At 48.6% G+C, this 13731-nt stretch overlaps 7 protein-coding genes across 7 annotated transcripts; 2 read left to right on the forward strand and 5 right to left on the reverse strand.

The window, feature by feature from the left end:
• Positions 1-312: 312 nt before the first annotated feature.
• Positions 313-1338, forward strand: ZNG1 (GTP-dependent zinc transferase; the record flags this gene model as incomplete). The annotated part of the gene is made up of 1 exon (XM_020212161.1): positions 313-1338. A coding segment is annotated over one exon (1026 nt), but the record flags the coding sequence as incomplete, so codon positions are not given.
• Positions 1339-1541: 203 nt separating this feature from the next.
• Positions 1542-2033, reverse strand: CYBJADRAFT_120051 (peptidylprolyl isomerase family protein CPR4; the record flags this gene model as incomplete). The annotated part of the gene is made up of 1 exon (XM_020212309.1): positions 1542-2033. A coding segment is annotated over one exon (492 nt), but the record flags the coding sequence as incomplete, so codon positions are not given.
• Positions 2034-2423: 390 nt separating this feature from the next.
• Positions 2424-5543, forward strand: SDD3 (Sdd3p; the record flags this gene model as incomplete). Its single annotated transcript, XM_020212698.1, has 1 exon — positions 2424-5543. The coding sequence occupies one exon, from the start codon at positions 2424-2426 to the stop codon at positions 5541-5543; it is 3120 nt and encodes a 1039-aa protein (XP_020070757.1).
• A 22-nt stretch (positions 5544-5565) lies between these two features.
• On the reverse strand, positions 5566-6447 carry CYBJADRAFT_173117 (DUF92 domain-containing protein; the record flags this gene model as incomplete). Its single annotated transcript, XM_020216425.1, has 1 exon — positions 5566-6447. One exon carries the CDS (start codon positions 6445-6447, stop codon positions 5566-5568), a length of 882 nt encoding a protein of 293 aa, XP_020070758.1.
• Positions 6448-6649: 202 nt separating this feature from the next.
• On the reverse strand, positions 6650-8173 carry RSA4 (Rsa4p; the record flags this gene model as incomplete). The annotated part of the gene is made up of 1 exon (XM_020212694.1): positions 6650-8173. The coding sequence occupies one exon, from the start codon at positions 8171-8173 to the stop codon at positions 6650-6652; it is 1524 nt and encodes a 507-aa protein (XP_020070759.1).
• Positions 8174-8358: 185 nt separating this feature from the next.
• Positions 8359-11955, reverse strand: CYBJADRAFT_127457 (mitogen-activated protein kinase kinase kinase SSK22; the record flags this gene model as incomplete). Its single annotated transcript, XM_020212693.1, has 1 exon — positions 8359-11955. One exon carries the CDS (start codon positions 11953-11955, stop codon positions 8359-8361), a length of 3597 nt encoding a protein of 1198 aa, XP_020070760.1.
• A 784-nt stretch (positions 11956-12739) lies between these two features.
• Positions 12740-13605, reverse strand: CYBJADRAFT_167731 (cytochrome b-c1 complex subunit 6 family protein; the record flags this gene model as incomplete). Its single annotated transcript, XM_020215050.1, has 2 exons — positions 13460-13605; positions 12740-13376 (listed from the first exon to the last, which is right to left on the reverse strand). Coding segments are annotated over exons 1-2 (637 nt in total), but the record flags the coding sequence as incomplete, so codon positions are not given.
• Between the last annotated feature and the right edge of the window lie 126 nt (positions 13606-13731).

Genomic DNA, 13731 nt, shown 5'->3' on the forward strand with positions numbered 1-13731 from the left:
CCGAGCACCGAGCCCAGCACCGAGCCCAGCACCTCATCGCCGCCACGGGGACATAAGACACCATCGAGACATAAACGACCAGGACATAAACGACCAGGACATAAACGACCAGGACATAAATCACCAGGACATAAATCACCAGGACATAACACACCCACAATGAACAACGACGAAGTGCCCGAGCTCGTCACAGGCAGCGAGCCCGACATCGAGCAGAGACTCCAGCGGGCCAACTTCACCCAGCCAGAGCTCTCCAAGGAGCAGCTGGCGAAGTACGAGCAGACGGCGATGCTGAGAAAGACAGCGCCCCAGAGGAAGATCCCAGTGACGATCATCACGGGCTACCTGGGCTCAGGCAAGTCCACGCTGCTCAATCGCATCGCACGTGAGGGTAAGAGGAAATTTGCGGTGATTCTGAATGAGTTTGGCGACACCGGCGACATCGAGAGGGCGCTGACGGAGAGCTCGCTCACCGTCACGGACGGCCACAGCTCCTACACGGAGTGGTTGGACCTGGGCAACGGATGCCTGTGCTGTACTGTCCGTGACAGTGGGGTCCAGGCCATCGAGAACCTCATCGAGAGAAGCGGAGATGCCATCGACTACATTCTGCTGGAGACGTCTGGCATAGCAGACCCAGCACCCATAGCCAGCATGTTCTGGCTGGACGAAGCCTTGAACAGCAACGTCTACATCGACGGCGTGGTCACGGTGTTGGACAGTGGCAACCTTCAGCAGTGCCTGGGCGATGTGGGAGGCCACTGGCACCGGAAGCACGGCCACGGCGACGTTGTGGAGGAGGGCATCACCACATCCCACCTGCAAATAGCCCTGGCGGACGTGATCCTGCTGAACAAGATGGACTCGTTCCGCGGGGACAAGGCCTCGCTGCTGGGGGCAGTGAGGGAGATCAACTCCAGTGCGCCCGTCTACGAGACCAAATACGGCGAGGTGGACCTCGCCAAGCTCCTGGAGCTCCATGCCTTCGACGGCAGCGCCAGGCTGGAGCTCCAGGACGAGGCCAGGGGCTCGTTCCACGACTCTCGCATCTCCACCATCACGCTGGAGTTCCCCACGCTGACGGACGAGCAGTTCGACCGGTTCGGAGTGTTCCTCCAGAAGGTGCTGTGGGAGGGCGAGGTGCTGGGCCAGCCCGTGGAGGTTCACAGGGCCAAGGGAGTGTTTATCAAGACCAACGGCGAGGTGCTGGTGCTACAGGTGGTGCGCGAGCAGTACGAGTTCATCAGTATCGCAGCCACGGAGCTGCCGCGGTGCAAGCTGGTGCTGATAGGTAAGAACCTGGTGAAGAAGGACTTTGATGAGGATTTCTGGCAGTATACAGGCGTGAAGGCCGTGGCCTAGTCTCTAATGGACGTGTACTTTGGCTGGGATTTACGGTACTTGAAGCCGATGTAGACCAGTAGCAGCACAGCAAGCGCAACCAGGATGAAGAGCTCGTTGCCCAGGCCAATACCAGGCTTCTGCTCCTCATCCCATTCCTTCACGTCCGTGACGGTGACGTCCTTGTTCGGCTCGCCCCACGACTCGATGATCTTGATCTGGGAAGTTGGTTTATCGTGCGAATCGGTGTCGCTGCCTTGGATCTTGTCCACAACGTCGTAGCCCTCCACAACCTCGCCAAAAACAACGTGTTTGCCGTTTAGCCACGACGTGATGGCCGTGGTGATGAAGAACTGCGACCCGTTAGTGTCCTTGCCGGAGTTGGCCATGGAGACCCTGCCCACGCGATCGTGCTTGAGATTGAAGTTCTCGTCCGCGAACTTGGGGCCGTAGATGGAGGAGCCACCGGTGCCGTCAAACTTGTCAAAGTCACCGCCCTGGATCATGAAGTCCTTGATCACCCTGTGGAAGATGGTGTCCTTGTACCCCTTGCCATCAACGCCGTCGGTGGCCAGGGTGTAGAAGTTCTTGACCGTCTTGGGGACCACGGACCCGAACAGGCCAATCTTGATGGTGCCGAGGAGATCTTCGCCCTGTTGCACAGAGAAGTACACGTAGTGGGTGATTGGCGGGTCTGCGACGTCCACCGGTGCACAGTGTAGCAACCCAAGGAAGAACGAGCACGAGAGCAGTGACAAGAGAGAAGAGAAGCGCATAGTTGCTGGGGGATTCTCTTCAAGATGTGTCAATTCCGGTGTCAAAGGTGTCGCTCCTTGTTTTTCTCCATGGCCTTGTTGATCTGCGGTTTGTGCTTTGCGGGCGCTTATTCCGAAAACGAGTTCTTGTTTTTGGGCCTTTGTGGCTGCTGTATTCCAAAAACAGGACCCGCATTTTGGAACGTTCCGATTTCAGGAAAACACAAAACAGTATCATCAACACTACGGCAAAAAAGTTCACCATTAGGCGTAGTTACTTCACCAAACATCAACAGATAGGCAACGATCAGGCTCGCACGACACCTAATGGGTTCCTTTGAGCTGCTGACGAAGTTCGACTTCGAGTACGCTCCCTCCAGCCTGAAGAAATGGAGATCTAAGCGCACAGGGCTACAGGCTGTTCTGATCTCGAAGGACACACCCGTTGTTCACGGCCATTTCGCAGTGGCTACTGAGGTGGAGGATGATTCTGGTACACCACATACGCTGGAGCACCTGGTGTTCATGGGCTCGGCTAAGTACCCCTACAAGGGCCTGTTGGACACGCTGGGGAACGTGATGTTCTCAAACACGAATGCGTGGACTGCTACTGACCAGACGGTGTATACGCTCACCACTGCAGGCTGGGACGGGTTCAAGACCTTGTTGCCTGTCTATCTGGACCATGTGATCAATCCTACGCTGACTGATGAAGCGTGCTACACCGAGGTGTACCACGTGGACGGTGAGGCCAAAGAGAAGGGCGTTGTGTTCTCTGAGATGCAAGGCATCCAGAACCAACCGTGGTTCCAGACTGCACTGGCATCACAGAGGGCATTGTTCGATTCCAAGAGCGGATACAGCTCTGAGACTGGTGGCCTGATGGAGAACCTGAGAGTGCTGGACAATGCAACGATCAGGGAGTTCCATGAGAGCAGCTACAGGGCAAGCAACCTGTGTGTCATTGTCAGCGGTGTCGTTGATGAAGATGAGTTTCTTCGTATCATGGAGGACTTTGACAGTGAGCTTCCACCTGCAGAGGACAGCAAGAGGCCGTTTGTCGACTCCAAGGCCCAGATCGCCAGACTTGACAAGGAGGTGGTCAAGGAGATTGAGTTCTCTGAGAAGGACGAATCCTACGGCGAAGTCAACTTCTCCTGGGTTGGACCGGAGTACTATAAGAACGACGAGGATTTGGCAATCACGTTGCTGTTGGAATACCTGTGTGACTCGTCGATTGCCATACTGACCAAGACCCTCGTTGAGATTGACGACCCTTGGTCGAGCTACCTCGAGTACAACACGGACGATTTCACCTTCATCATTGCGAACATCAAGCTCAACGACGTTCCAACTGACAAGCTACCGCTTGTCAAGGAGAAAGTGTATGAGCTGTTGAAGGAACAGGCCACCGTGGAGAAGTTCGACCTGGGAAGAATGAGAGAGATCATATTGAATGCTAAGAAGAGACTGCTGCTCGCAGCTGAGAAGTCTGCGGACATCTTGAGCGATGCAGTGATCACAGACTTCTTGTATGGTGACCTGGAAGGAAAGGCCTTGACGAAGAACATCAGCAGCTTGGATGACTACAGAACAATCCTAGAGTGGGATCTTGAGAAGTGGGTCTTCTTCTTCAACTACTACTTGGTTGAGAACAAAGCTGCGGTCATCATTGCCAAACCTTCGAAGGTGCTATACAAGTCCTTGAAAGACTCGAACAAGAAACTCATTGAGGAGCGTAAGGAGAAGCTTGGTGAAGAAGGACTGAGAAAGTTGGAGCAGAAGCTCCAAGATGCCCAGGCTAAGAACGATACGCCAATTCCTGAGTCGATCTTGAATGCGTTTGAGAAGCCAGATCCAGCACGGATCAAGTTCATCAACACCACCACAGTTGGGCTTGGGTTGAACCGTGACGTTGAGAATGACTTGAGTGATGAAAACACCCAGAAGATACTTAATGACACTCCTGCAGACCTTCCTCTCTACATCAATGTCGACCAATTCAAGTCCGAATTCATCTCAATCAATGTTCTGATGTCCTCGCGTGAGATTCCAGAACGTCTGTTGCCATACTTTGACATCTTTGTTGAGATATTCTCTTTGCCTATGCTCGTCAATGGTGAGACGATCCCATACGAGGAAGTTGTCAAGGGTCTCCAGAATGACCTTGTTGACCACTCGTTAGATGGTTCCTTCAAGAACCAGTTCTCCGAGGTCATCAATGCCTCTGTCCAGGTTAACAAGGAGAACTATGCTAAGGCCATTGAATGGCTGAGAAAGATCTTCTGGAATACCGTCTTCGATGAAACTAGAATCAAAGTTACCATCGATAAGCTGATCAACTCGCTGCCGTCTTATAAGAGAAGTGGCGAAACCTTGCTCAACTCGATCAACACCAAGTATTGTCTCTCTAAGAGGTCTCTCAAAGCTTCAAGAGATACGCTTTCGAATGAGGAGTTCTATAGATCGCTCTCATCGAAAATCGCAGACGGTGAGTTTGCCTCGATCCAAAGGGACTTGGAAACCATCAGAGAATGTCTTTTCAAAGCAAACAACTTCCGTGTCATCCTTGCTGGAGACTTGTCATCTCTTGAGCATCCAATACAGGCCTGGAAGGAATTCCTTCCTGCTTCCAAGCTTACAAAGGAACCATTGTTACCTGTGCCACGTACGTTCGAAGTACGCACGCATGTTGGCGAGAAGTTGTCCAAGAAGGCATACATCATTACAGCACCGGCCTCAGAGTCAACCTTCCTACTGGCCTCAACTAACATTCCAACAGACTACAACGACGAAGATATGGCAGCACTGGCACTCACATCGTCGTACTTGCAGGCTGTCGAGGGCCCATTCTGGAGAGGTATCAGAGGCACTGGTCTTGCATACGGTGCCAATGTAGGTAGAAGCGTCGAGTCTGGACAATTGTCATTTGACGTTTATAGAGGTGCTAACGCTGTTGAGGCCTTCCAAGTGGCTAAGAAGATTGTTGTCGACCTCGCCAGTGGTGAAACTGAGATTGACAACACTCTCTTTGAAGGAGCCATGAGTACGCTGGTGAATACCATTGCAAGCAGCGAAGGCAACTTCTTCTCGTCAGCCGGAGCGAAGTACATGGACAATGTCTTGAAGAAGAGAGGTCCTCATTTCAACACCAAGTTTATCAAACAGCTGAAGCAAGTTACTAAACAGGACATGGTTAACATCTTACAGAAGTACTATGTAAAGATCTTTGACAGTGAGACGTCTTCAGTGTTCGCATGTACGCACACTTCTAAAGGGGAGGAGTTGAAGGCGTTCCTCTCCAGTGAAGGATACGAGGTCAATGTTGAGGAGGTGGCCATTCATGGTGATGAAGAAGATGATGAAGATGGCGAAGATGAGGACGATGACTCTGAAGAGGAAACAGGCAGCGAATCTGAGAGCTACGATGAGAGTGACAGCGAGTAGTTACCCATAGATTAGATACATGTTAGAATAAAAGGGCGTACAATCCAATACACCACATTGTTGTAAAAACAGACATGACAATGTTAACGTCGTTGTTACTGAACATATCCTCACCGGACACCACCTGGATATGACCCTCCATCTCCTGGAGAACACCCTCATCCACTCGTTCACCACCTAAGGGTTCCAGAACCAGGCCATCATCCTTATCCACCACTGACCTTTGGAATAGTGCACCAAGCATCGAATCCACCAACGTCCCTAGCAGGCCAATGAGGGTAAAGAACACAAACTTTCCCACCCTGTTCTCCTTGAAAGTGAACATCGAGACAAAGCTGATCAGTGCTGATCCAGTGGTCCCTGCAATAAGTCCAAAGAGCGTGACGCCACCGTTTGTTCCTGGTGGCACTCTCTGGAATGTTGTGATAAGGAAGGGACTGGACTTCGACAGAATCCCCAGCTCCGACGACCACGTATCAGCGATGACGGCACAGTACTGGCCAACCACACCAGCCTTGAGCATGTCGTCTAGCACAGGATCAGTGACGAATAGTGAAACGATTATCAAGGTCGTTGCGACAGCTGAGTTGGCAAGCACTTGGACGTGTGTACGCTGAGTTAGTTCAGTTGCCTCATGATCTGAGCCTGGAGTCTTGGTCTTCTTCGACTTGATCTCCTCTTTGTACTTCGTCGCCTTCGAAGACGTCAGGTAGAACACCACCAGGAGCGTCAGATAGAGGTTGGTGGGAGGTAATGAGTGGAAGAAGCCGGTCATCAACGCCACTTCAACACCCAGAGGTGTAAGCGTCTTGCGGGTGTACGCCCTATGTGCCACGCCTAACAGCACAATTCCGCGGATCACGATAGACGGCCATGAGGACAGCGTGATCATGTTCAACTTCATGTCTCGAAATGTCGTAGATGATCAAACGACAGCTGCTCACGATGTGTGGACATGTGTGTTTGAGGGTGGAGAGTGGGACATTTTGGCGCAGTTGTGTCCGTTGGTTTATCCGATGGATCGCTTGCGGAAAAATGAAGATTGGATTATAGTCGGATAAATTCTACAAAGAGCTGGATACTTTAACAGAGTTGTAAATCTATGTCTAATGAGTCCATAGTCTAACTTGCTTATCCTTACCACCACTGGCAACTCTATTGCCGTCAACGCTCCAGTCGACAGAGTACACCTCGTCTTTATGGCCTGGAAGATCGATGCTTAACTTCCTCGTTCTAACGTCCCATACTTTGAGGGTTGTATCTTTCGAGCAGCTCACAAGCAAACGACAGTCAGAAGACCAAGCAGTCTGATAGACAGCTGCCACGTGACCTCTGAAGGTGGCGATGAATTGGCCGGTACGACCGTCCCACAGCTTTATGGAGTTGTCGAACGAAGCAGACACTATATAACGGCCATCAGGCGAGAATTGGACGTGGTTCACGAGTTTCTGGTGTCCTGTCATACGACAGACAGGCTTGTTGGAGTTCATGGGGTCCCAGAGGTACATGGTGAAGTCGTCAGACGCAGTGACGAGTCTTTCTTCGTTCCGGCCGTTGATTTTGGCAACCTTTTCGTAGTTCTTAAGGGCCTTACGCTGGGCATCTTCAGCGTCCAATGGCTTTTGTCCAGTGTGGTCGAATGGACCCATTCTCAACGCATAGTCAGTGGAGATAGACAAATGGTTAACCCAGTGTGCATGCGACTTCAATACGTTCTTGCATGCTCCAGTAGAGCCATCCCAGACTCTTATGGTCTTATCATGCGATGCAGAGTAGATCAAGTTCTCACCACCCCATTTTACACAGGACACCGAGGAGGTGTGGCCTGATAGCGTCAGCAGGGGCACTCTTCTAGCAGTATCCCAGATCTTTAACGTACCGTCTTTGGAAGCAGAGACCAATCTTGGGCTCTGACCAGGCTTAACTAGATGAATTGGTTCCCATGCCAGCGAACTGATCCACTTCGTGTGGCCCTTCAACGGGCCACCAAGGGCCTCTCCGTTTTCACTCCAGAGTCTGATAGTATTGTCCATGGACCCCGTAGCGATCATCTCACCATTTGGACACCAATTAACACAGAGAACCCAGTTGGTATGTCCTTTCAAAACGTGCTTTGGTGTCTGTGTGTTACAATCCCAGATTCTTGCAGTGGAATCACCGGCACCAGTGACCATCTTTGACGAGGTATGTGGAGCAAACTGTGTACACAGGATCGTGGAGCCGTGTCCAGCAATAGCAGCTGACGATCTGGTCACAGGCTTCACCTTGAAGATGGCCCTTGGAGTATACACAAGCGTCATGAAGTCCTCTGTCGTCTTGATGCCAGGCTTCAAGATGGACGAATATATGTTATCCTTGATATCAACAAGGTTGCCCTTGTCATCCTGAACGCTGAAAGTGTATGGAACAGGCTCGTCTTGTTCGTTCAAGAGCTGATTGAGAAGCTCTTCCAGCTGCTTCTCCGAGATGTTACCTGGAACGTGAAGAGATCCCCCGACAGAGGCTCCAGTGTCGGATGCCTGGAACTTAATCAACACATTTGGCAAATCTTCTGGGATGATCTCAACCTCACGTGGCTTCTGGGCTTCACGTTTCTGCTTCTTAGAAGGCGGTGGGATTAGCGTGGCCATCTTGTGTTGATCTATTGTCCAATGTCTCTATGTCTCGAAGGAAGCTCCCTCCGGCTATAAAATTTTCTTTTTTTGTCCCTCCGCAAGGTCATCGGATGGGGGCACAGCACGGACAAATCTCTACAAACGGCTGGACATTGTGATTATCTCATTTCATTACATCGAGCGAGTGTGTTAGACGGCTGTCAGGCTCCAATGTCACTTGACACTTCTGACGAGCTTGTGCTGTCTCCAAAGGCCAGGATTCTGATCTCAACGAGCCATGGGTCATCCAACAGTTTCTGCGCTGACGGTCTCTTGTGAGGATCACGCTCGAGACATCTGTACAGGAACTTGATCCCGGCCTCACTCAGTTGGTCCTTTGTTGGGAATTGAGGAAGATGGCCAGCTGCGATATGATACATGATAGCCCACTCGTTGTCCAGGTTGGCCCATGGTCGACGGCCCGTGGCCATTTCCAGGATACAGCATCCTGTTGACCACACGTCGAGAGAATATTTAGAGCCGTAGTTGCCAGTGATCACCTCAGGAGACATATACATGGGGGTTCCTGTCATGCTGTTCATCTTTGTTGCTGCCTTCTTGGTGGCATTCTTAGCGATCACCTTTGCTGCTCCGAAATCAACAAACTTGATCAAGCCATTGTGGTCCAAGAGAATGTTCTCTGGTTTGATATCTCTATGAACAACGCCCATCTCGTGGAGATAAGCAAGACCTTCAAACATCTGAAGGGCATATACCTGAATCACTGTTTCATCTTCAATGCGACCATGTTCCAACAGAGATGCTAGTGAGCCTCCTTCACAGAACTCCATGAACAAGTTCACTTTGTCACGGTGGACTTCAACACCATAGTACTGAACGATGTTTGGATGGTTCAACATCTCTAACACCGTCATTTCCTCCTTAATCTGTGGGACAACTTGTTTAATTGATTGCACATCTTGGAATCTGATCTCCTTCACGGCCAGCACTCCACCGGTGTCCAAGTTTAAAGCTGAAAACACACTTCCAAACGAACCACCACCGATGAATTTTCTCTTTTGCCATCTGATAGAAAGACTTGAGAAGGATGACGCAAGGAATGACAGATATTGGTTCTCCTGCATGGTGTCATCCAACACTTTACCAACGTTTTGCACTTGAAGTGCCTCATCCAAAGCCCTGAGCTTTTCCATGGTTTGTGCCCTGTAGTGTTCGATAATGGCCTTCTCATCCTGATCTGCGTTGGGCAAATTAGTGATTATCTTCTTTTCAGCTTCACTTGATCTCGCACCCATGATATCAAAGTGTGAGATCAGTAGGGACATACACCCGGCAACTTTCTCCTTGAGCTTGTTAAACTGTTCATCTTTCAAAGTTAAGATATTAAAGCCTCTGGAAACCTCCATGGCAAATTCAAGTGCAGTGACACACCATCTGAACGTTTTCTTATCAGTTGGAATACAATCATCAACGACGAAACTGACCCAGTCTATACCAAGCGTTATCATCTTCTTCACTATGACAGTCTTCTTTGGACCCTCCACGAACTTGATGTAGTTCTTCATCATGTCTCTGATAAAGCAGTAAAGATACTGCAACCCTTCAGGGCTTCTATTAAGAGTCTGGATCATGGCTTTAAGCTTGAAGAATTCAGGAAACATGGAAACAGCCAATTTGAAGAATAGTTTCTCAGTTCTGACCAATTCTCTATGAACAGACGTAAGACTTGGTCTGTTCTCAATAAATGTCACATAGTCTCCCATAATATCGCTAAAGATAGTCTTCGTGTAACGAAGCGTTTGAGAAGCTCCCTGGGTCACCAACAACACTTCACCAGGGTTCGTATCAACCAACACATCAGTGACTCCTGGAATGGATACAATAGAGCCCTCCCACAACATTGGTCTATTGGCATGAATAACAAGAATGTAGCCAACGTTGTCATCTTCATCCTCTTCGTAGTAGTCAAGATGGATATCAGATATTTGAGAAGGTGGCTTGAAGAGGTCAGATCCCAGTTCAGAGCCCTTTATAATTTTTATAATTTCGTCATCTTTTCCGTATAGATCACTCGACGCCACCAGATAGATACCAGTTGAGTATCCTGTCTGGATCAAGAAGTGGTCATTGTTCTTCAAAGCTTCCAGAAACAGGGCAGGTCTTGCAACGTTGAACAGCGCAGCATTACTGTATGATTTCTTAATGACAGAGTAGAACTTTGACAACTTTCTTCTCACGTTGTTGAATTTATCCAATGAACTATCCACCATTGCCATTGCTTCGTGTTCCTTCTGCTCTGGTGTTTTATCGCTGTTGATGATAGTTTCAATAGCTTTGTTTTGTTGAGAGATGTAAACCGTTAGACGTTGAACCAACTTTGTTGTCAATGATGCAATTTGAAATACAACTTCTGGACCAGCCAGATCGATGAAGCATCCAACATTCTTTGCTAGTTTCCATATACTTTCAAGATCATCTGGTTCTTTGAAAGTCTTGAAAGACTTTGTTGCTGTGTTGATCAGTTTCCGGTGGATCAGGCCAAAGAGATATTTGATAGCCTCGAACACAGTTTCATCGTAACCTTCATATGCCTCCATGTGTATGTCCCAGCCAACAGTATAATGGATAAATGCTTGTTTTATACCAACTGCGAGCGTGACGTAGAGGGAAAAATCATCAATCATCTCATCGATCATCATCATCGTGGGTGATTCCAACTTTCTTGCATAGATAAGACGAATTCGTATGATCTCTCTGATAAGACGCATGGGAAAAAGCACCAGTTTCTCCAGCATTGGAATGTAACTTGGGAGGTTGAGTTCTTCGAAAAGGTTGTGGTAGTTCAAGAAGGCTGCCTTCGACTTGTTAAACCAAGGGAAATAACGGTGGAACAGCCTTGAACGGAAGATCGAGAGGATATCCTTCTCTTTCAGCATCGTATCAGCAAAGGAGGTGTCCACGAAACCATCGTTACGCACTTCCGTAAGGTCGAGATTGGTGCTCTGTGTCCATTTCTCCAACGCTTTCACCTCTCTGTCCAGCGTACTGGTGATGTTTTTCCAGGAAATCAACGTTTCCAATCGATCTGAAAACGCAGTCGAGGCAACTATTGGCTTCTCTGCAATCATATCCTTTTCATCCTTCCACAGCTCCTTGATGGAGTAGAATTTCTCAACGATGTCTCGAACCTCGGCAAGTGCATTGTCTTGGTTTACAACTTTGAACGTCAGAATCTGGTTCAAGCTCTCATCAGCTATGGACCTTGAGTACTCAAGAATTCTTCTTTGCTGCTCTTCTGTTCTCCCCAGTATATACGCCCTTATTCCAAGCCAAAGGTTATCCTTGTAAGTGCTTTGGAAAGAGGTATCTGACTGTGTGATGATTCTTCTCTTCTCAGATTTCACAACGTCACCTGTAAGGACAAGGTTTAGCATTGTCTGCCATTCCAACCTTTCAAGGATCTTGGGATTATCCCTGTTGATCTCCACCACCGAAGTATCGCCATAGTCCAGCTCAAAGTTGGCACCACCTGGCACTTCCACATTAATCAGCAAGTCACGTTCCTCGTCATCCAGCTCTGCATCGATCGTGGAGTCATCCTCGTTCTCTGCGGCAGGGTCTGAGATCACAGCCTTTGTATAGTAATCATCCGTAATGTCATTCTTGATCTTTTTCAAATAGTTCTTCTCCTGGACGATATACGGGTTTCTTGATAGGCTGTTTGTCCGTGATTTGTTCATTCGACTCGAAGCACTCGGTGTCCTCACAGGTCCATACGTCTGCTCATAAGATGACATTCTTTGTAACGATCCTCCAGGCGAACGTGTGCTGGTCAGGCTTGTTGTTGGAGACCTGTGAGCAAGTGTTTCTGTATGAGGAGATTTATTCATCGTGGAGGAACGCTGTAGCTCAGCGTGCTTGACAAAGGAGTTGCTTGCATGGATGGTTGCCCCTGGTGACGAATTCGTCCTCTTGACAGCCTGCTTCTTCAGGTTTAATTGTTCCTTGTTCATGATGACTTAGGACTAAATAGATACGGGAGACCTTCGGAATATTGTTTTGTCCAAGTCCGGCGATGAAGCGTGGGCTTATTTCGTTGCTTATACGCAGAATCTGTTGGACTTGTAGTCTGAAGTGCTTCCTTCAATTCTGAGACAGGTATATTACCCGTGTTGTCAAATAATACACTGCGGTTAGCTTAGAAGACAAACAGGATAGCACTAATACAACAGGAAGGGAACGGCAGGAGACAAAGGGACGCAGACAATCAACAAAGGAACGAATAAACAGCTTGGGTGAGTCCTCGAGTGTGATGTTTTCCCTCTTTGTCCGTGTAGTAAGATGTTTGATTATAAGAGTCGTTGATTGTTGTTGTTGTTGTTGTTGAAAGGTCGGGTTGATAATTATGTGTTGTCCCGTTTCCTTCATCTTTTCTGTGAAAATGTCTTTAGCCGCGACCTGATCGGTTGTGACTTTTAAGGTTCTGCTTTTCCCAAGGCGTTGAAAAGGACAAGTATACGGGGTCGTTTGGCGGAGGAGGAGGACATGTACGAAAAGTCGGACACAGCTACATTTATACCAGGTGTAATGATACTTTTTGAGCATTTATGTGCATTTCAGGAAGAATTACCAATCATTTCAATCTGGCAAAGAGTCGTGGTTGCACGCAATCGTTGATGTGGTGTTGTAAGTGGAAGTACTCCTCTACACAGTCCTCTTTGTATTCCTTCTCTGCGTAGTCGGGTTCCTCTTGGGCCTTGGTAACCCTCTCAACGCATTCTTGATAGTGATGCAGGGAAGGCTTGACGCTAGGAAGCGTAGCACAATCGGCTCTTAGCTTGTCCAGCGGATCAGCGACCTCATCCTCGTCGTCGTCATCCTCGTCGTCATCCTCGTCGTCATCTTCATCGCCATCGTCATCTCCCTCTTCAGCATCACCCCCTTCAGCATCACCCTCTTCAGAAGAACTCTCTGCACCAGTTTCCGCCTGTGAAGTGACACGTTCTTCGACAAAACTATCGTTATCCTCACCAGAACTACCTTCAGAAGCCGTTGTCTCCTCTGAAGAAGAGCTTGACTGGTCAATCTTTGTAGTTGGTTTGTCTTCACCTTCATCCTTTTCAGCTTCTTTCAAGTCAGTGTAGTCCCTCGGAACATCTTCAGGAACTGCCTCCACCTTTGGGATGAGAGCTTCATCTGGAATATCAGATACTGTTGCCTGGTAAAAACGTTAGTTACAGTCACAGTGTCCTCAGCAGCAACGCTGAACCAAATATAATCCAAATCACTTGGAAGACTTACATCAGCAGACGCAATAGTTGGAGTGAATATATCGATTAGATCGTTCAAGAAAGTCATCTAATATCTGTGCTTCTTTCAGAGGAGTCCAGATCCCACTTGGTACTCTTCACTTGGATCAGAGGCATTCTTGAAAGTGAACAAAACGGTGTAGTTATCAATTGCAGTTTGCTACTCAAATCACACAGCAATCGTCAAGAAATACGGTGATATCATTGGCTGGTGCGCAATGTGAAAAAAGTAGCCGCTGTATACCAAGAACTTGCTTGTGAGGC

The sequence above is a fragment of the Cyberlindnera jadinii genome (assembly GCF_001661405.1).
Source record: "Cyberlindnera jadinii NRRL Y-1542 unplaced genomic scaffold CYBJAscaffold_6, whole genome shotgun sequence".
NCBI lineage: Eukaryota > Fungi > Ascomycota > Saccharomycetes > Phaffomycetales > Wickerhamomycetaceae > Williopsis > Williopsis jadinii.